This window comes from Lissotriton helveticus, chromosome 5_1 (genome assembly GCF_964261635.1).
Source record: "Lissotriton helveticus chromosome 5_1, aLisHel1.1, whole genome shotgun sequence".
Classification (NCBI taxonomy): domain Eukaryota; kingdom Metazoa; phylum Chordata; class Amphibia; order Caudata; family Salamandridae; genus Lissotriton; species Lissotriton helveticus.
Genome location: NC_136065.1, coordinates 852,638,754 through 852,660,766, shown reverse-complemented (window position 1 = coordinate 852,660,766; position 22,013 = coordinate 852,638,754). Strand labels below are relative to the sequence as shown.

Sequence of the window (22,013 nt, the reverse complement as noted above, 5' to 3'; positions counted from 1 at the left end):
CGCCCTATTCACTACCGCACCCTCTGACACTCCTTTTCCTCTGTGTCCGATTGTCCAGGCCGGTCCTAGGGTATCAGCTAGCCCTGCAGATGTAGTTTATGGCCCTAGCTGTAAAGAATCACCCCTCTTCAAAGGAGTTATAGTAGATCAAGGCCCACACTCGATGAGATCCGTCACAGCAGACGCGTTCCTATTATCTGAAAACCATCCTGTATTGTGATTGGGGAGGGGACCGAGCCTGAAGCGGAAGATTCCAGGGATGACTCTTTGTACATCAAAGTTTTTACAATTATGTGTCACATTAAAAATATATAGCACTCCAACAAAGTAGTAAGATTATAAAACTTTAATAACTTATAAATATATACAACAAAACAAAAACAGTAATAACATATAAACATTTTTAGGGAAAAACAACGAAGTAGCGGTCGGCTGTGCGAATAGTCCCAACGCAGCACAACGTCCAGATTTCTGGACGGCACCCAGGTGATGTTGCCTGGGTGCCGCACTGATTTCGGCATCCGGCGTGGGGCGTCGCGGGGGGTGGGTCATCAGTAGCAAACTGTTGTGCGAATAGTTCCAAGGCAGCAGAACGATGGCACCAAGGTGATGTCCAGTAAGTTGCCGCACTGGTTTTGGTATCCTACAATGCTGCTCTGAATAACGGCGTGGGGCGCCCCGGGGGAGGCGGCGTGAACGGGCCTCTCCAGGTGGAGTCTCGTCTGTTGTAGTGGGGCGCCCCTTTACCGTTTCAGTTGCCATTCCGTCCGCTTTTGGTCCACTGTGTCAAAAGCCGCAATTTAGCTGAGTTGCGCCCACTCTTGCGGTGCAGCGATAGGCGGCTGTCACAGGACTCTCAAAATGGCGGCAGGCTGTTTCCTTTTTGGGCCTGGTCCACTGAAATGGCCCTGGGACACCTTGGAAATCGGACGCTTGTCTGCTAGGTCTTGGACCCCATTCTCGAAAGCGTCCCCTCCGCCTTGAGGATTCATCAAAAGTTTTGGGGGCCCCCGACTCCTGGAGGCTTCTGGTGGGGAGCGGCTGCCATGATTGCTCGCGGAATGACCACGACGGAGCCATGAGATGGTGGTGCTTTCATGGTGACGCCAGCTTCAGTCTGAAACATCCAGAAACAAGGTGGGGCTTTCATCGTTTGGGAAAAAAAAAAAGTTTTCATCCAATGAAAAGTGTTATTTTTAGGTCATATGATCAAGCCTTCCATCATTAGGAAACCAAAAGTAAAATGAACCAATGAAAAGTTTTATAAACAAGTCACATGACCTGTTATGCGGCATAGGGTATAAAATGCGGAGAAAATACGTTGGCACGTGAGGCGGCGTCAGTAGCGGACCGATGTGCAAATAGGCCGAAGGCAACACAACGCGCCAAGATCCGGATGGCACCGAGGTGGTGTCCAGCAAGTTGCAGCACTGGTGTGGCCATCCTACAATGCTGAAAGTCGGCGTGGGGCGCCCCGTTGGCCTGTGAGTTCGCGTCAGTAGCGGACCGATGTGCGAATAGGCCGAAGGCAGCACAACGCGCCAAGATCCGGATGGCACCGAGGTGGTGTCTAGTAAGTTGCCGCACTGGTGTGGCCATCCTACAATGTTGAAAGTCGGCGTGGGGCGCCCCGTTGGCCTGTGAGATGGCGTCAGTAGCGGACCGATGTGCGAATGGGGCCAAAGGCAGTGCAACAATATTTTCTGAATAGAAGACACCACAAGGCGCTGAGATGCCAAGATCCGGATGGCACCGAGGTGGTGTCTAGCAAGTTGTGGCACTGGTGTGGCCATCCTACAATGGTAAAAGTCGGCGTGGGGCGCCCTGTTGGCCTGTGAGATGGTGTCAGTAGCGGACCGATGTGCGAATGGGGCCAAAGGCAGCGCAACAATATTTTCTGACTAGAAGACACCACAAGGCGCTGAGATGCCAAGATCCGGATGGCACCGAGGTGATGTCTAGCAAGTTGCTGTACTGGTGTGGCCATCCTACAATGCTGAAACTCGGCGTGGGGCGCCCCATTAGCCTGTGAGATGGCGTCAGTAGCGGACCGATGTGCGAATGGGGCCAAAGGCAGCGCAACAATATTTTCTGAAGAGAAGACACCACAAGGCGCTGAGATTCGGTTACCACCGAGGTGATGTCTAGCAAGTTGCCGCACTGGTGTGGCCATCCTACAATACTGCTCCGAATAACGGCGTGGGGTGCCCGAAGGGGGGGGGGGGAGGCGGCGTGAACGGGCCTTCCTAGGTGGAGGCTCGTCTGCTGTAGTGGGGCGCCCCTTTACCGTTTCAGTTGCCATTCAGCTGAGTTTCGGCTGCTCTTGATGCTACAGCGACAGGCGGCTGCAACAGGACTCTCAAAATGGCGGCCTGTTCTTTGGATTTGGGCCTGGTCCACTAAAATGGCCCTGGGACACCTTAGAACTCGGACGCTCGATTTTTTTTTCCTTTCCTGTACATGCAAAAAAAGGTAAATGCCCGGTACATTACACGGTTCATCTGCCACGATGTACTCTCCAGAGGAACCGAAAAAAAATATAGTTATGGTAACTATACCATGCATAGTCATATGGAGAGGTGGCACCAATTAATTATAGTGCTGCATAAAAGAGAGATTTGGAGGAGAACCCCCGACCTGCCAGTACATTCATCAAAGAAGTGGCACTGACAGCATCAGAGGCAAGGGAAACGGTCCCAAATATTTAGAAGAACTTTGGAAAGATTAAAATGACATGTTTAGATTGTGGCAAATTAATTTCATGTGGACAGATGAGTGTTACTCTAATAAATACAGCATATGAACATCATCATAGTCGATGGTTGGTAGAGACATTTTGACTATATCCTGGACCTGCCCGTCCTCGCCCAAAATGGCGCCGGAATAAATGGGACTCGTAACTCCTTGTTGTGTACTGGTTGCAGAACCTTGAAATCACGAGATACGTATGCAGTTTTGAAGCACATGGCGGGCGGGGACGAGAATTGATTGAATATTTCGACATCCCTATTGATATTAAGTTCTGATGTGTTATTGATTACTGTACTATTGAAAGTTCGAATTAACGTCACCCATGGTACTTGCCCGCAAATGTATATCTAGATAATTTTATTGTAACTGGCCCTGTCGTATTTTAATTATAAAATGTACGTCCACCAATTCCGCAACTGTTAGACATCTTAGTTCTTGCAACCTTATGGCCCGCCTGTTACGTTCCTCTACAGTGTAAATGTCTACTCATCATATACGATTACAGTTTGCTCCGTGGCCGACCCACGTGGTTATAGGCTCGTATTTGTATAATGAAATTTTCACAATAAAGGTTTTTAAAAGAAAACATGGTAGTAGTATATACATTGGTTAAGTTTTTAATAATAGTCACTGTTTTAGAATCATTAAAAGGCAAGTGAAATAAAGCAGACCAATTACATGAAGGGTAAAAGGTATAATACGCAGGAACGCAGTAAAGATAAATGGTCAAGGGCTGTTGTGTTTTCTACTCCTGCAACATAAAGTGATCGATAAGAATCTCATATTCAGGCGTATCGGCGACTAAGACAGCAGGTCGACCCTCTTTTGCTCAACGGCTCCGTCATGGGACGAAGAAACGCTCTTTTTCTCGAAAAAAGAATATATTTTACTTGCAGGACAGTTGTAAATTTTCCGGGAAAGTACATTAGCCTGGAACATTATAACATATATTTAAGAAAAAATAATGTTCGGAAGTAATAAAAAGCGTAATTTTTAGGTCATATGACCAAGCCTTTCATCATTAGAATAAGAAAAGTAAAATGAACCAATGAAAAGTTTTATTAACAAGTCACATGACTTGTTATGCTTACGTTACGCGCTGCGCGTCGCGCCCCGGATGACTTCCGGATGCGCTAACGCGGCGCGTCATATGACGCATTACGCGACAACGCAGGTTCAGAATATAGTCAAAATGTCTCCACCAACCAGCGGTCGGAACACAACCCCTTTCAGCAGGCTAAATAGTTCTGTTAAATGACAATAGAAGGGACAGGCAACAAGAACCATCAGTCAAAGAGGGGAGGGCTAGTTCTTCTCTACCGGGTTACATTGGGGCGCTACCGGAACTGATCGAATTGGTAGTCTACAGTGTTTCTGGATGTTTCAGACTGAAGCTGGGGTTAGCATGAGAGCACCACCATTTCGTAGCTCCGTCGTGGCCATTCCGCAACCAATCATGGCAGCCGCTCTTTATCGTTATTTTGGGCGGGGTGGGTGGCGGAGCCGAGCTGTTTTGCAGCCATCATTGTGTGGAGTTCAGTTCATCTCACTAGTTTCGTATTTGTCATGAGGGGTTGTTCCTAATGTTTCTATTTTAGCGAGGTCAAAAAGAGATCCCATTAGTGGCCTACTGATTTTGCTCGATTCCTTTTCTTTTTTTTACACGATTTTTCGTTATCTGCAAAGACTAAACAGAGTATTGCGACTCTGTGTTTGTTTGTAAATAGAGAATGAACCAAAGAGAACCAATTCTAAAACAGTAAATGCTTGGATAACAATCAATCAAATGGAGAGAGAAGCAGGCACGACGTATTACAACGGGGGCAAAGGCCTGCGTTAACTACCTTTCACTATCTGCAAAGAGAGAGTACTCCTAATAGAAATGAGGGGGGGGGCACCATTCAAAGCAGATCAGTGTGCATAAACACGAAAATGTTTTCACTTACCACGTACTTGACATTCGACAGCTTATGATATTTGCTATTAAAAAAACATTGAAATTCACTGACAAAACCATAGGTTATAGACCATATATAGTTAGGAATTAGCATTTACAAAACCTTGAAAATTCACTGAAAAAACCATAGGTTATACACTATATATAGTTAGGAATTAGCATTTACAAAACCTTGAAAATTCACTGAAAAACCATAGGTTATAGACCATATATAGTTAGGAATTAGCATTTAAAAAACCTTATTTTACTCACACAAAACCATTGAAATTCCATATATAGTTAGTTGCACTAACTATATATCGCGCACCCGCAATCCACTGCTGATGATGTCACATATTACATCATTCATGACATGGTCAGTGACATCACTGATGACATCACTGATGACATCTCAAATGACATCACTGATGACATCACTGATGACATCTCATTTGACATCAATGACCACATCACTGATGATATTATTCATGTGAGAATACAATGCATCTCCTCACATTTTAATATAACCTCTGTTACACCCAGTGTTAAATACAGAGTATAATTTTTGAAACCATTGACACACCAATACTAGTTACTACATACGCACTCACTGATTCCTACGTCTACACACACATTCACTCATTCACCCATACAATCATTCATACATAAAATCACTCATCTTTACAACACTATCATATGCACTCATACACCTATACAGACACTCACATTCTGCCACTCATCCATGGAGTTACTCACACACCTAGTCAGTCCTGTAAAGATTCAATCACATTTCCATTTTCTAATCTATACAGTTAAACATAGAGCACCTTACGTTTTCAACCATATACTAACACATACTTACTCTCTTATACAATCATTGATACAAGTACACATTGATCTGCACAGAGTCACACACCTCCCAGCCAGCTACACACACACTCAGTCTCCCATGCAAATACTTGGGCAATCAATCAATAACTCATATAGTTACTCATATAGCTAATGATCAACACATGCAGCAGTTTACAGAACAACAGACATAATGATGCACAAATTAAGACAGTTTAGTCACTAACCCATGCACTCAGTGAGACACATTTAATCACTCACTCATACATTCAGTCATGCACCTACTAAATCCTTCGTCCAGACACTTATACATCCACTCATTCTTCAATATGTAAGACATATTTTAACTTTACAGAAACATACAGTCACTGGATGTTGTCATCAGTGATGTCATTTGAGATGTCATCAGTGATGTCATCAGTGATGTCACTGACCATGTCATGAATGATGTAATATGTGACATCATCAGCAGTGGATTGCGGGTGCGCGATATATAGTTAGTGCAACTAACTATATATGGAATTTCAATGGTTTTGTGTGAGTAAAATAAGGTTTTTTAAATGCTAATTCCTAACTATATATGGTCTATAACCTATGGTTTTTTCAGTGAATTTTCAAGGTTTTGTAAATGCTAATTCCTAACTATATATAGTGTATAACCTATGGTTTTTTCAGTGAATATATATATATATATATATATATATATATATATATATATATATATATATATATATATATATATATATATATATATATATATATATATATATATATATGTGTGTGTTAAAAATGCGATTACCGCGACTCAGCAGAAATCAGCCGGCACTCCAGAGAGAAAAGTCATTCAAACTTTATTTTGGTGATGATTACATTGACGCATTTCAACAGCTTCGCGCTGCCTTGTTGTTTATATATTTATACATGTGTGTAAATAGCTTGATACCACTCTGTGTCTTTATCATGTAGCATATGCCACCTGACTCGACCCTATCGAAACAGTTGCTTTATAAAGCGCTTTCATACCATCGGGTCGTACCAGCACTATGTAAAACTCATTAAATAAATAAAATAAAATGGTGAGAAGGACAGGGCTGAGTTATGCAGAACTGTATGGTTGCCAACCTTCCATATTGGTGGTGGGGGGTCATTGAAGTGCAAGCATGAACACTTGAGTTTTGGCCGTCCTTAGGCAAAGCATGGCCTGATGTATGCAAACCAGGAAATGTGTTAGACAATCAGCAATTTAAAGCTGAGACTCACATTCGACCTGTATAATTCTTACACACAGCCAGGCCCGCCTGATCATTACCAGACAGGAAACGCAGCGTCCCAAGGGGCTGTCAATCACCACCAATCAATGTTCAGTCAAGAAGCTTACAAACACAACATAAATACCAGTCCCCGGAAAAGAATCAATTACTTTATGTTAAAAAAAAGGTTTCGTATCAATTAAATAGACCTTTACCAGACCTCTCTCACTTAATTACATTCTAACCAATCTCATTAATAAATAATTCTTTCATTACAAGAAGAAAACTTACAACCCACTGCATCTCACGTGGGCATAGTATCAATAAATCCGATCATAATCTATTCCCTTTACCTTCTAAATCACTGTCAGAATCACACAACAGAAAAAGAGATTTAATTTGCTGCTCCCGAGCACCGAAAGCGCGGGGCCTCTCTTCTCGCAGCGATGTTGAAGCGTTTCATTATCGCGCGAAAACAGGAGATGGGATGTGATAGAAGCAGGGACAAGTCAACAGAAGACGTGCCACAGCTTCAAAGGAAACATTACAGGCTGTGCAGGCGCTTCTTTGCCACACAGATTTTTTTCCTTGAGCTGTCAATCAACAATACTGGAAGAGGAGCAATATCGAGCACTTAAACAAGCTTTGGCAAATCATTATCTGTTGTCAAGCCTTTTTGCTTTGTCAATGCTCGTTTTGTCATAATGTTTGTGAAACGTTGTTGAGGGAACTGCTCGCCCATCGACGATATCAAAAAAGAAAATATTTAGTAAAAATAAAAAAAATTGTCGAAAAAAGCACACAATGCTATAGCAGTAGGTAGCACTGAAGTAATTGCACTGTGTGTGGATGTGATCTTTGTTAAAGGGCAGTTTGGTGTTGACTCATTCAACCAGAATCCACTGGCTCCAGAGAAGGCGAGGCATCTCAGCACGGCTCCGCAGGGCGCTTATAGCCAGCGAGGTGAACCAGCAACGCAGGACATGCCCGGGCACATGTCCGGGCAAAGACCAGATCTAGAGCGGCCCATCTGCTTTCCGTACAGAACTTGTTTGCTCATAATTGTACATGCTGTGAAGCGCTCTGATACCCTCGGGTCCAGCTAGCGCTATACAAAACTTCAATAAATAAATCTGTGCCCGTTGGAGCCCAGGTGGCAGCTGAGCTGGGCCCGCTCCATTTTGTAATCATTTTGGAAACAACCCTGCTGGTGGAAGAATGTTTTTCCTGAGTTATCCAGGGATAAAACTACTGGTGGCCAGTCCCGTATTACCAAATAGGCAAAGTAGGCACCCGCTCATGAGCCCAACTCCTTTCAGGGGCCCGCGACAACGGTTCAAAATTATATTTTCATCACAAACAAATGGAGGAAAGTGAATATTTAAAGTTTGGTTGGTTTATAAAAATGTTTTTTAATTATTTTTTATTTAAAAACATTAATAATTGTTAATGTTTAGCTTTGTGTAATAAAATTGGTATGTTAAATGTGTTGGTGTTGGTAAAATTAAAAGCGTATTAGGAGATAATTGGCATGGGCGCCCCGAAATTTCGACTGTCTGGGAGCCTCCACACGGTTTAATCCAGCACTGCTGGCAGCAGCAGTGCAACTTGCAGAGATAATAAGTCTATCCACAAAATGTTAGAAAGGGTGGATGAGGTCATTAGCAGCAAAATTGCTCTAACACAGAAAAGGCTTTTCATGGAACCAGTGTGGGGTCATCTTTCCACTGATCCACCAAGTGAGGTTGATTGCTCTTGTACTTCCACAGTAAGCTACTTGCCGGCTTTACTGCTCAACCAGACTGGCCATACAATCACGAGGACTCTAGCTCACCCACAGTCCCAAACCCTAAAAGTAAAATAAAGAAAGTGTGCAAAATCCACAGTGGAGGGACCATCTGCTAAATCGATTGTTAATGAGCCCAATGCATTATTGGTAAAGGGACGGGAAGGAAAGTCCACAGATGTTCCACTTGTGGTCCAGTTGCTGCTTCATCGCCACTTCATGTGTGGCTAATTCAAAACAGTGGGAAAGTTTGCTCACTTCCCACCTACTTCCATAACTCACCACCCTGTTGGTGTCCATCAGTCCCAATAATTTGCATTCATCCTGTACCTATGATATGAAAAACGCCAAACAATCTCTAAATATACATTTCGCCAAATATTGGAATCCTTTCAATGACCAGCCCATAGGCAGAAGATTGTTATTCCAAAAGAAGTTCTTCTTCTTTTATTAAAAAAATCACAGTTCATTTCAACAAGTCCACTTCTTCTTTTACTTTAAAGGTCACAGTTCATTTCCACATATCTTTTAGACCAGCTTTTTCAAAAATTCAAATCAGCCGACGCGTTTCGTCCTCTAGGGACATCATCAGGCTCCAATATTAAATACAACACACTGTATTCATAATCCAATTTGAAGCAACTTTCTGTATTCTTATGATGCCAATATATCCATTTTATGTTTGACGTACAGTCATCTGTAAACCTTATATTTGTGTTCTCTATTTGAAATGAAATGTATCACTGTTAACCTCGTGATATTTATCTCATTTTAACAAATTCTTTCTTATTTCTTTTTTAATGGACTACAGTTTTATTTCTTCATACTCGTTGCCCTTATTTCATCATTGGGGATTTATCTAACGTTATTATGCTCAGTCTCAGTCCATATTCTAATCTTTCCTAGTCCACGTGAATTATCCTCATCAATATTATACGTATTGTTCTTTCAAGTACTTCCTTCCACGGCCTGGCCCGATAAATCCTGCCACGGTCACTTGATTATGCCCCGGAGCCTTAAACAGATGTGGCTCTAGCTCTCCCTGTTTTGGATGGCAGGCCACATAATACCATGATGAGCCGTGTGGGGCTTGTCAATGGGACAGAATATCTACCAAACAATACAGTTTAAGACCCTCCCCCCTCTGCATGTCCCTACTTTGTAGTATTAGTCTGAGTTCCTGCTCTCAGGCAAGCCAAGGCTGAATCTGGCAAACAGGTGCTCAAATTCCACCACTGGCCATAGCAAAATAGAGTTTTTGATGTGTGGGACGGTGTGCAGATCAGGGTGACATGACGCATGAGTTGGCTTGGAACGCCACCTAAAAATGCACAGGGATACTGCATAGTGATATATTTTAGGGACCCAGCTATTGTGAACAATATGTTCTTTTTTTCCAAAACGTTGGGCTTTACAGGGTAGGTTAATTACCACCGTTACCTTAGGGGTTATTTTTAGGCCCGCATCTTCTCCACGTTTAAACCACCTGGCGCCTCATGAATGTTCAAGAAATCTGGAGATTTTTAAGCACCCTATTTGATGTATCCTCCCCTTGGCCAACCGATTCCCACCACTTTCCATCTGATCTATTGTTGACTGCCTTGGGACATCTTGCAGTCATGTAATCCAAGAATTGACCGAACAGCACAACTCAGGCTCATGTAAATCTATGGGAACTGGTATTAATACAAATACTAATAACTATGTCTATTTTGTCCTGGAATCTAGCAGGACTGAGGTCTAAGCTCCAGTCCCTTGACTTGATTGCACTCATGAACATTTAGGATATTTGTTTCTTCCAGGAGACCTGTGAGAACACATAGGTCACTTTCCAGGGCTTTTCCTGTCACCCTAAACCCTCTATTCCATTGTTGGCGAGTCGAGCTAAGGGTGGTATTTTAATTTGGTGAATTCTCTTCCATGGCATTGGATATTAACTGGGGAATGCAAGAAGTTCTGTAATCCAAATTATTTTACTTAGGGGGCAGCATTCCAATATGGTTTATGTAATTAATTTTTATAATAATGATTTTTCTAATTGCCCTAATCACAAATCTGCTCAGTTGTTCGGTCGTCTAACCAGTCTGGTGGGTACGTGCGGCTCTGATCAGGTCTCTCTGCCTGTTATAGTGGGAGTGGATTTTAATACCAAAATCAATGTGGAGTCTATAGCTTAAGGTCCAGTGGCTCCTGCCGATAAAGTAAGGTGTGGCAATAACAGGTTCTTAGTATTATGGTTAATGGGCAGATCTGGATCTGATTAATGTGTTGGAATTTGCTGGCGCTTATGACCAACTGTCTTATCAGAGGTCGGGCTATGCTACCACTATTGATTATATTTTTGTATCAAGGAGTCAGATTAATAGCATCAGGCATTGAGATGTTGGTCACTTCTTTTTGCGATCACAATGCTTTGATAGGCTTTCTTAATTTGCCGGTTCATAAATCCACCCCTTCCCTCAAATCCCTCATGTTATCTCCCCCTTGTAACTCATGGCAAAACTTCTCTGGAGGTTTGATAATCCAGGTCATCATTTGGGCAGGCTACTGGGTGCCCGCCTAGAGACCTTTTATTCAATGTCCCAGGGATGACGTGACTAGCATGGATCTTGCACTGTCTTTTGAGGCGCTAGGTGCCCATATCAAGGGTGCCATTTTTGAAGACCCTGATGGCAATCGTTGCCATCCTAAATGGTTTAACTCTAAATGCTCGTGGGCTAATAGACAATTGAGGGCTACTCTAACAGCACATCCTAGGGATCCTGCTGCCGTGGTCACTGCTTGTAGGTTTTATAAAGAATCCTCGAGGGAACGCAAACTGGAGGTCAATGCAGCTAAGTGTCAGTATGTGGCAGCCACTGCTAAAATGAAACATCTAAGTGAATTCTGGGATACGGCCTGGGCCTGGGCCGCACCTGTTAATCTATCACTCCCTCCCTCCTTTGCTGTTATAATAATGTCGCTGGAAGGGTCAACCACTTTTGAGGACTTTATAGAGTAGAGGAGGCTGGATACTCGGACTTGGTTCTTGATGGTTGAAACGTCTCGTGCTTCAATCTGACCTTTACAGTTGATGAAGTTATGGAGGCAGTTGTTTTTTCCCCCAGACCATAAGGCACCCGGACCCAATGATATGCTGATTGATGGCCTGGGCCTCACCCCTTATTTTGAGATATATAATAGGATGTGCACCCATATTGCAGCCTATGATGCTGGAGTGTGGGGCGTTATTGACTGTGGTAATTTACAGAAAGAGGAAATTCTCTTTCCTAGGAATGCATTATCCATCCCGTTCACTTCCTCCTCTATTAGTATCCATAAGTAAATGGGCTTTAGATATCTGGAAGACCAGATTAAATGAGTCCCTGCAGCACTATGTCTCTCTGTATGTGCCAACCCAGAGGCCACTCCCACTCTTGACATTACAAAGGACTGTTAAGGTCTTGATAAGGCCTTTAGTATTCCATGGCTTGCATATGTTTCAGAAACCCTAAATGTCTTGGTTATTTCCACTTTTGTTTGTCAATCCTTTTTTAATCTGACCCCAGGATAAGAAAGTTGTGAAGGCCCAGTTTTTGGCGAGTGAGAGGGAAGAGGCGGAAATGGTGAAACCTACCATGGGGGAAATCTTAATTTCAAGGTCAGGTGATGGGATGGAATTTTATTAGAGGGTGGTGCTGGGTAAATGGAAAAGGTCGATATTATTTAGGTTCTGGGCCGGGATGATTATTTATTTATTATGTTTTCCGTTAGGCTTCCAACACGCACTGCTATCTAAAGTATGTCCTTATGATGGGGATTTCACTCAATCTCTTTTACATAGTATGTTTTTGCCAATTTTACATGCCTTATGCTAAAAGGTTTTTATTTACTTACCTAAGAAGATAGATTTTTTTACAATGTAGTATAGCCATCGACACTTCCAACTGCTTCAAACCAAGAGGTTTGTTTTAGAGTTAGTGCTTTCTTCAAAACTGTATCTTTCTCCAAAACTGTAGCTTTCTCCTGGAAAATCATGCTTTGGTGATTTTATTGTCTTTTATGCTAGAATATGGATTTTTACGCTGTATAGGTTGAGATTAATGAATGGCTGTGTATCTACTTTTATGCATGTGTCTCACAAGCGAATAAAGATTTTCTGACTGATTAACTTACTGAAGGGGCAGTATTCAGTCATTTACAGTAAACTTGGCCAATGGCTAAAGTGGGATGGCCCACTGTGCCATGTTGTAGTGGGTGGAATTAAAAATTGAATGACACAGCAACAGATCAATGGAGGAAAAGGGATGGTTCACCCCCCCCCCAATGGAATTATATTCTATATACAAGTTTAATTTAAAAAACAAATGTCTTGAAGAACGCCAGACCTAATACATCCTTACTACTTCAGCAAGGGAATTCGGTAGCAATATCTCTACAATTTCCAAAAAAACAGAAATTTGTCAAACCCTTTTGCCTTTCAGGAATAGACATATGGCCCCGTTGGCTTCTCTTGGGCAAATATGTTTAGACATTCCTTGGCTTCCGTTCTCGACATTCAGTCGATGCGAATAAGGAAAAGCCAGAAGAGTTAGAAGACGGTGATGCCTCCAGCTCACCTAGGGTTGGGTTTGCGAGCTGAGAGATCCTATATGCGTCTTTCTTTCAGGGCATGTATTTGTTGTAGAAGTGCATGAAGGGAAAGGTGCAGAAAGTGAGTATTTCCCTGAGGACAAGCCTGGCTTGAGTACTGTGCATTTTTCACTCCAGGCTACTCACACAAAATTATAGGACTGTGGCTGTCACGCAACAATCCTCCATGCTATCCAGCCATAAAGTGTTTTCTAAGGCACTTACAGAGACAAGGAGAGTGTATAATTCCACAGATTCTGGCTTCCCTGTTAGCCTTTAAAGTTAGCCTAGTACCAAAACATTGGTAAAAATGAAAGTGTTTCATTGTGATGGGCTCCACTCTCTCTCTCTACCAGCAGGGTCAAGTTAGAAGCAAAACTAAGCCCTGGCAAAAATCAACCAATCAGGTTCTATATAGCCCTGCTAATCCCCCAGTAGGGTATCCAGGCGTTTGCAGGTCCCGGAATGCTCATTCGAACAGCCAGGTCTTGAGGGCTCACTGGAATTCCGGAAGTGAGATGAAGGTCCGATGCTGTGTGGGGAGGCTATTCCAGGTCTTTGCTGCGATGTAGAAGAAGGAGCGTCCTCCGCTTCTACTTAAGTATATGAGGAGGGTGTGGGCAGCTGATAGAAAGGGGGAGCGGAAACTTCTCGATGATTGGTGGGAGTTCAGGCGGGGATTAATATAGGTGGGTCTTGGCTGTGTAGAGCCTTGTGAGCCTTGAATTGGCATCTCTTCTGTACAGGGAGTAAGTGGAGTTACCTGAGTTGGAGAGTGATGCGGGTTTGTCGGGGGGAGGTTGAGGATGAGTCTGGCTGTGGTATTCTGTATGGTATGAAGTCTCTGTAGGAGGTGCATGATGATTCATACTTAGAGAGCCTTGCCATAGACCAGTCGGCTGGAGATGAAGCCCTGTGTCATTATGCATCTTGTGTGCAGGGGTAGTAATTTGGATATCTTACATAGCATATGCAGAATACTGAACCAGGTGGAGGACACAACGTTGATTTGGGATTTCATGGTGAACTTGTTATCAATGATGATTCAGAGGTTTCTGACGTGGTCGGCAGGTGTTGGTGCGAGTCCCAGATCTGACGGCCACCAGGAGTCGTTCCATGGGTTACTGTTGTTGCCAAAGAGAAGTACTTTTGTATTGTCTGTGTTCACCTTCAGGCAGTTGTTCTTCATCCAGTCGGTGACGCTTCTCATGCATCTATGGAAGTTGGTTCTGGTGGTGGTAGGGTCATCAGTGAGTGAGATGATGAGTTTGGCTTCGTCTGTGTAGGATATTATGCTTAGACCATGAGATCTGACGATGTTGGGCAGTGGGGTCATATATGCGTTGAGTAGCATGGGGCTGAAAGATAAGCCCTGGGGGACACCACAGACAATATCCTTGGGTTTGGAGGTGAAGGGCGATAAGCATACACTCTGTGCTCTTTAGATGAGGAAGTAGGTGATTCATTTGAGTGCATCTCCTTGACTGCCAATGTGGTGGAGTCTTTCGTTCACAGTGTTGTGGGATATGGTGTTGAAGGCTGCTTAGAGGATGAGGAGGATCAGCCTGCTGTTTCTCCTCAGTCGAGGAGGATTCGGATTTCATCGGTGGCTGTGATCAGGGAGGTATCTAAATCAGTCTTACACTGCTGGAGGCAACACCTATAAGGGGTCCTAGGTGCATGGTTGGGTTATGGCAGCCCATCCTGCACTGAAAGCAGCCCCGAGCCTACAGCCTTCTGAGAACATGTTTGTGTGACAGAATTACTAGTCCAGCTATGTCTACCAGTGCTGCAGTCTCATGAAGCAATTCAAGTTTCTGTCTCCTGATGTTTGCACCTAGCCTTCATGATAGCTTCTGCATTCTGTCTACCAATCCTAATTGATTTCATGCTGGTCCGATGTCTGGCAAACTCTGCCTCTATGCTGGCAACTTTTATGAATAACACACTTGTCAGGGAATCACCTTCCTATCCAACCTAAGGGGCTTAGTGCAGTGATGTCGACCTCACTATCCTGCCAAGCACTAATATTTTTTTCCCTCCTCCAGTACCCACCACGTAACTATAAGTTAAAGGACATATATTGTCATGTTTTAAGTTTCTAGATGTTAACAATCATGTTACTTTGTGTAGAACCTCTCCATCCTGGTAGATTTTACAGGTAACTTGCTCTGCCTGTGCTTGCTTTACTAGGTGTACTTCAAGAGAGACAGCGAGTTGATCGAAGTGGTGCCAATGGTGGAGCCGCCTCTTGCTGCCGCTGGACTCCTAGATGGTCGGCTGCCTCGCAATTTTCTTCATCGAGATATGGACGACACCAAGATGCAACGCTCCCTTTCTCTACTTGACTTGGAGGAGCGTGCCCCATTGCCCTTCACAGAGGATCCCTACCCCTTCTTTGCCCTTGAGAGGGAAGTAGCCCCTATCCCCGTCACCGAGCCCGTGCCAGAGACGGTGGTGAGCCGTGAGTTCCCGCGGTGGGTGCATACCACAGAGCCGACCTACTTCTTTCATCAGGCCCACTTGCCCATGAGCGACGGCACCGTGGAGGTGCGGGCCATGCTTACTTGGACTCTTAACCCCCAGGTGGACAATGAGGCACTATTTAGCTGTGAAGTGAAGCATCCGGCCCTGTCCATGCCCATGCAGTCCGAAGTTACGCTAGGTAAGCTGCTTTCTATGCTCCATGCATGATGGTCCAAAACCCTCACACAGCACTCTTGCATGCACGTTCATTGCCGCTGCCTTGTATGTATCACTGGGAGTCAAGAATTGGGAGGAATTGTAAGCTTGGATGTCAGAAGATGAAAAATAACAAACTTAAGATCTAAAAAGCTAGAAAGTAGAGGCAAACTGGAAAGAGACAATGCTTAGCTATTAAATAAACACACAAAATAAATATCCCTGTTCACAATTCTCTGTATCTGCATATGAAAAGAACCTATTGCTAAGGCAAAGCCAATCCCAAGTCTGAGGCCCCTGAGTGACATGACCACATCCATAACAGCCTCTTAGAGAAAATGGACAGCACATAAATCCGCACACGGTTACCTGGCAGGTGATAGTGGTCTGACTGTTTTCTGCGGACTCACTACAGAAACTGCATAGGGTGCCCAGCTTTATTTTGAATTGTTTAGTGATGTAACTACCATGTGTCTATCTCAAGACTTTCCAAATTAAATACACAAATGTAGGTGCTACTGCATTCACTGGAAGCAATTTCATATTATACTACCATCTTTATAACATAATATTTTTTAATCCTTCCCTTGCATTCCCCTCAGTCTCAACGCATCATTTCAAGTACTAGGGGGCAGATTTATAAGCCCCTTGCTCCTCTATTACGCCACCGTTGTGTCACTTTTGTGACGCAGCGGCGGCCCAAATTCAGCACCATGGTGTGGGGTACTTACAACGTGACGCATCTGGGAGATGCGTCACGTTTTAAAGCCCTGTGCCACATGTAGGTGTTCCTGTGCGGGGTGTGGGGGGCGTTCCGGCAAAGGCACGCCTCCTAAAAGTGGCTGAGTGAAATCTTCAAGATTTCACTCAGCCACTTTTAGGGCCATGCTGAATCAAAATCCTGTGCCTGCTTGAAGCAGGTGTAAGGATTGATGCAGCTTGCGACGCAACTCCAGCAATGCGCCGCCTATACAGCAGCAGATGCGTCACGCATCTGTCCATTTTTGCCCCATGGTGCGCCGCATTGTAAATGCGGCGCATCCATGGTGGCGGAGCCATGACGCACAATAACTGGTGCATCCCTGGTGATATGCAGGGATGCGCCAGTTATTGTAAATCTGCCCCTAGTTGTGTACTCTACCTCAGAAGATGCTCCGAAGTGTACTTGTTTCCTTTAGGAACTAGAATGGTGTTTTCATGTTCCCACGCCCTCCTTTCCTCCAGTGGGTGCAGGTCTACATTCTACAGCCTCTCCTCACCGGCTGTGCTCACATGCCTCTAATCTGTCTTTAGCCTCCAAGAGATTCGGTCACCAGTAATGGACACAAAACTCCAGGCATGGTCTTCAATACTGAACACTTAGTCATTGGTGGCCTCCAGAATTGGGCACCATTCTCCAGATGTAGCCTCTAGTAACAAACATAGACTTCAGATGCACCTTCTGGAACTGGAGATGGGTCATTAGATTTGGCCTCCAGTATTGGATGCAGTACTCCAGATGTGACATCCAGAGCTGAATACAGTTCTCATTGTTCCAGTGCTAGACATAATACTCCAGGGATGATCTTTCAACACAACACTCTACACGTAACCTTCGTATTTGGGTGCTGTATACCAGGTATTACACAGTCGTCTAAAAAAGGCTCATTGGTCAAGCTGACTCTTTTGTGTTATTTATACCACAAGCAGCAGTGGTTTGGAAAGAAAATGTTTGCCTTGCATGCCATCAACGTGTAGTATATTCCTTTACCCATGACACCTTTATTCCTGGGATACGTTACATTTCTTGGAGTTCAGCACTCTCAAACATGGGTTCTATCACAGCAATGAGTGCAGAATATCAACCTGCAGCATTACTGAGAGCAGAAAGTTCACTACCGCTATATTATCAAAGTAAGTGCATATAGGTAAAAGTAGATTTACTCTTCTTAACTCCACACCATTGTACCTGGAAGTCATGTATATCATGAAGCTGCAGATTACTCTAGCAAAGCCTTACATAGGACATGAGGGGAAGTGGGGAAGAAGAGGACAGAGGAGAGAAAAAATTGTATGGGAAATGAGGAAAAGTGCTGTAATTAGCTAAATGAACACTTCAGCACAAGGGACAAACCAGAAATGGATGGACACGCAGAATTATTAACCAATGAAGCAAAAGGTGATGATGCAATATTTGAAATAAGCTTGGAAAGTGATAATTATACTCGGCTGCGTTCCAGTGTATCATGTTTTTGGAGACAAGGGCTAAACATGTGCAAATTAGTCTTGGCCCTACCCCTAGAGGATTCGTTTACCCTAAATGGCTGGGCAGGGGCGTAAAAGAGCCCCACCTTAGTCCCCAGGGTGATGTGGGGGGGACAGGGTTTATTGGTTTTCGGAGGGGACCCCCTTACCCTTTAAGCCATGCCATTGCATGCCTTGCAGAATGGGTGCAATGGCATGGATAAGAAATAGTTCAATGCTCGGGAAAGCCACTCTGCTTTCCTGAGCAGGCCCCTGCAGTGCAAGGGGGGCCCATCGAGCCCAAGACCAATGAATATCTGTGCGATCTGGGAGACGCCGGGGTTCCTCTTCACATTTGGCAGGGGGTCTTATCATTTTACGTTATGCCACTGCTGTTGGGCTTCATCCTGTCAGTGGGGGAAACAAACACCCATACTTATGATTCAGAAATCATGTGTAAGGGAGCAATGGAGGAGCATCTTGGGGTTGTGAGTGGAAGATGGTGCCAACCAGTGGTAGGAGCAGCGGTGGCTGGTTCAGCAGCAAAGGAGCAGGGAAAGGTTCTAAATATGTATTTAAAAGCCAGAAAAAGAAGGACAGGGGATGCAATTGAATGGCTGTGGGAGGAGGGCGAAGTAACACTAGTAACACAAGAGAACAAGGTGGACAGCACAACTTTAGCCAGAGAACAAGACTAGGCATGCACTCCCACGGAGTGCTAAAAGCAAAAGAAACAAGTAGCTCCCTGAATGCAAGCAGGGGAAAAACACAAGACATCCAGTCGGAAAAGGCGAAGATGAAATGCTCCAGAGGTGGAACAAAGAAAGAATATGAAGGACAGAATGGAAGTGAAACAGACAAGAAGCCATCGAATCAAGAGCAGGATGATGACCCCAGCCCCAAAATATGTGTATAGTTTAAAATATTAGGAACAATAGATCTTTTCGACAACAGGCAGCTAACTCTGTCTACAGGTGAGACCCGAAAGGAGGTCAAGGAAAGGGTGAGTACTCTTCATGACAGTAAACAATTAACTGTAGCTCCCAGACATGAAGCCTTCAGTGCAGTCCTGGTGCTGGTAGAAGGTCCTGTCACTCACAGAAATGTAGAATTGGGGAGGTAGGAACAGCAGGTGCTCCCAGCCTCTCCTTTCCCTTCCTGCTTCTTATTTACAGAAGCCATCTGATCTTCCACGTGTGCAATGTGCTTGCTCAGTGTTGTTGTCTCTCTCTTTCTGCCCAGGGGATATTTGAATTAATTTGCAGCTTTGTCTGCGCCACTTCTGGAAGCCGAGCTCTGTATTCTGCTGCCTCGTGTGTTTAGTGTAGCTGAGAGTTTCTATGTCTCTATCATGCCTCTCTCATCCTCTGCCTTGCTCGATACAGCTTTCATTTCTTGCTTGTGTCCGCTGAGGACAACATGTAAACCGCGCATCATTTTGATTGCCAGTATCAAAGCTGCCTCTCTTTGCTTTAAGTATCTCCCTATGTGTTTGTGTGCGGCCGCGGCCCGTGCAGGTAAGAGCGGTGAGACAGCGGGGCCGGGTGGTGGGGATTTCGACAGACAACGATGAGGGAAAATGCATTATTTATTTAATTTTCCCTCGAGGTCTTCTGTCGGATTCCACACCCCCTCCCCACCCAACACGGCCTCACCGCTCTTACCTCATGGGCGCGTTTGTTTGTATGTATTGGTCTGTCTATACTGCAAACCTAGCTGGAGAACAACAAAGCAGTGTACACAGCAATAAGGACATACAGGAACTATGCCATAAGTTTACAGACTGTACACTATAGTAATGGAGGGAAACTGACATTTCTGTTGCTGTGCCCGGAGCCTGAGGAGCGGAAAGGACCCTCTTAGTAATCAATGAGTCGTTCATTGCACCGATGTGTCCTTAGCTCATTCCTGAATTGATTGAGTGATGACACAAGCCTGATCTGTGGAAGGATATTATTCCAGATCCTCAGTGCATAGAGGCAGAAAGCTTGTCTGCTTTTTTTCCCTTTGTCACACTTCTTGGCTACAAGCCAGGCTATGTCATTGCTCCCTATCCCTCTCTCCCCTTTCCTGTCTTCATCTGTTCAAGCACGCCAAGCGATGAATGAGACTGCCTCTTGAGGAATGTATTTCATGGAGGCCAACCAGGAACACCTCAAGCACAGACCTCAGTATATCTTTTAAAACCAACTCAAGAACATATTTTGTCCTCAAAGTAAAGATGGGGAGGAACAGGTCAGAGAGCGCTCTCTGAGTCATAAAGGTTTGTGGAGACAAGAGGAGTCACCATAGTGGCTTCCAATGTTGTGTTAAAGTAATGGTGGAGAGCTTGTGCTACAGGCATTGGAAAGAGGGCTGCAGGGGGTGTTGCAGCCCCTCAAATGAGCGAAGCTGAAGTTCAAAAGGTGAATGAGCAATAAAGATGCCTTTAACTTTTGCTGTTATCTTGTTATATTTACTGTGAATTCAAAGCCAGTTTAAATGTCTGGCTATGTTTTCTGCCAAATTGCTGTTTATTCTTTTAACGAATAGCTTGGTGTATACTTTTCTTTCTCTAACTGCAAAGTTAGAGGACTTTATAAAGTGAACTATCTGGCAATGTTGTTGGGGCCCAGGGGGTGTGATAAGAAAGGCTTAGGATGTAATTGTTTTCTAACACAGAATTTAGATACCTGTAAAATAACTATACAAATATTTAAAATATATCAGTAGCTAGGAAAGCAGATTGTAATAGGTTCAACACATATTGAGACACTTTAATTGGTGATCTGCAAATGGTAAATATTTGCTGAAAAACGATTTCCACTCATTATCCTTTGTGCGCTGTGTATGGTTTTAGCAATAAACTCCATGTCAGTGTGACTTCTGTGGCAAGTACAATGGATAATCGGCTGTATGTAAATGACTTTGTTCTGTCTACAACACTGTACTTTAGTAGCATTTTTGTGGCAGGGTATTCCAAAACGCATTACTGGATACAAACACCTTTCCCACTCTCCTGCCGAATGGGCGGGACTCATGTGCTGTACATGTTCTTTGTGTGATTTTTGGATATTTACAATCCATATTGTTGCCAGCACCCCCACAATTATTCGAGCACTACTGGATTGTTCCCTCCTTTCCGTTAGAGACATACAAATCGGGTACTGGTTTATACTTCTGTGTGAGGTATAATCCAAGCTGTAGTTGTCTTTTATTTCAAATTTAGATCTGTTAGTAGTGTGCAACTGGGGTGAGTTCTGTGTCCAAGGACTCTTAGTCTGATTTGCTGCACCTGGCCAGAGAGTAGCCCTCCTGTGCACTGTCAGTGACTTGACGTGTAATTTGATAGGCAATACTTGTGTTTCATCGAAGTCTAACAAGGTCTGAACAAAATGTGATGTCCTGATTTAAATTTTGTACCAAAGCAACGTCAATGCATCATTTGGAATTCAAGAGTGTATAATGTATGTTGTTCATTTCTTATTTTGCATTCCATGATGTCAGGTAGTTCCAGCCCATTTTAGACAGGTGCAGTGCGCACAGGGATTACTCTAAAGCTTTCCTTTCTGTTAGCACAGTCTGACCTCATCACTGACTCACAGTGCAAAAAGCTGATCTCTGGGTTGAGGCACGAGAGTCCCTAACCCCAAGGGCAGCAATCACAATCCTGCGATTAAGCTCACTGCTCATTTCAAACGAATGTGGATGCCTGCACAAAAGGCACCCTCTTGGGTTGAGTCCAGTGTTTAACCCCTTCACTGCGGTGGCTATTCCGCCGCAGTGCTAAGGGGGGCGGGGCGGCCGCGCGGCGGGCGCATGCTGGTGACGGAACCGCTCCGTCACCAGCCGCGGTTGCGCTGTGCTCATGACGGAGCGGTTCTGTCATGGCCCGCCCGCTCAATGGAACGCTCAGCGCAGGCGCGGAATCCGCGCCGCGAAGCCG

General features: G+C 44.2%; 1 protein-coding gene across 2 annotated transcripts in view; it reads left to right on the top strand.

Moving 5' to 3' along the window:
* IGSF21 (immunoglobin superfamily member 21) overlaps positions 1–22,013 on the top strand; it is a 1,341,695-nt gene that overhangs the window by 1,085,107 nt on the left and 234,575 nt on the right. For both annotated transcript variants that reach the window (XM_078641115.1, XM_078641114.1), the window contains exon 6: positions 15,377–15,848. In XM_078641115.1, coding sequence (XP_078497241.1) covers positions 15,377–15,848 — 472 coding nt within the window. The remainder of the gene's footprint in view (positions 1–15,376; positions 15,849–22,013) is intronic.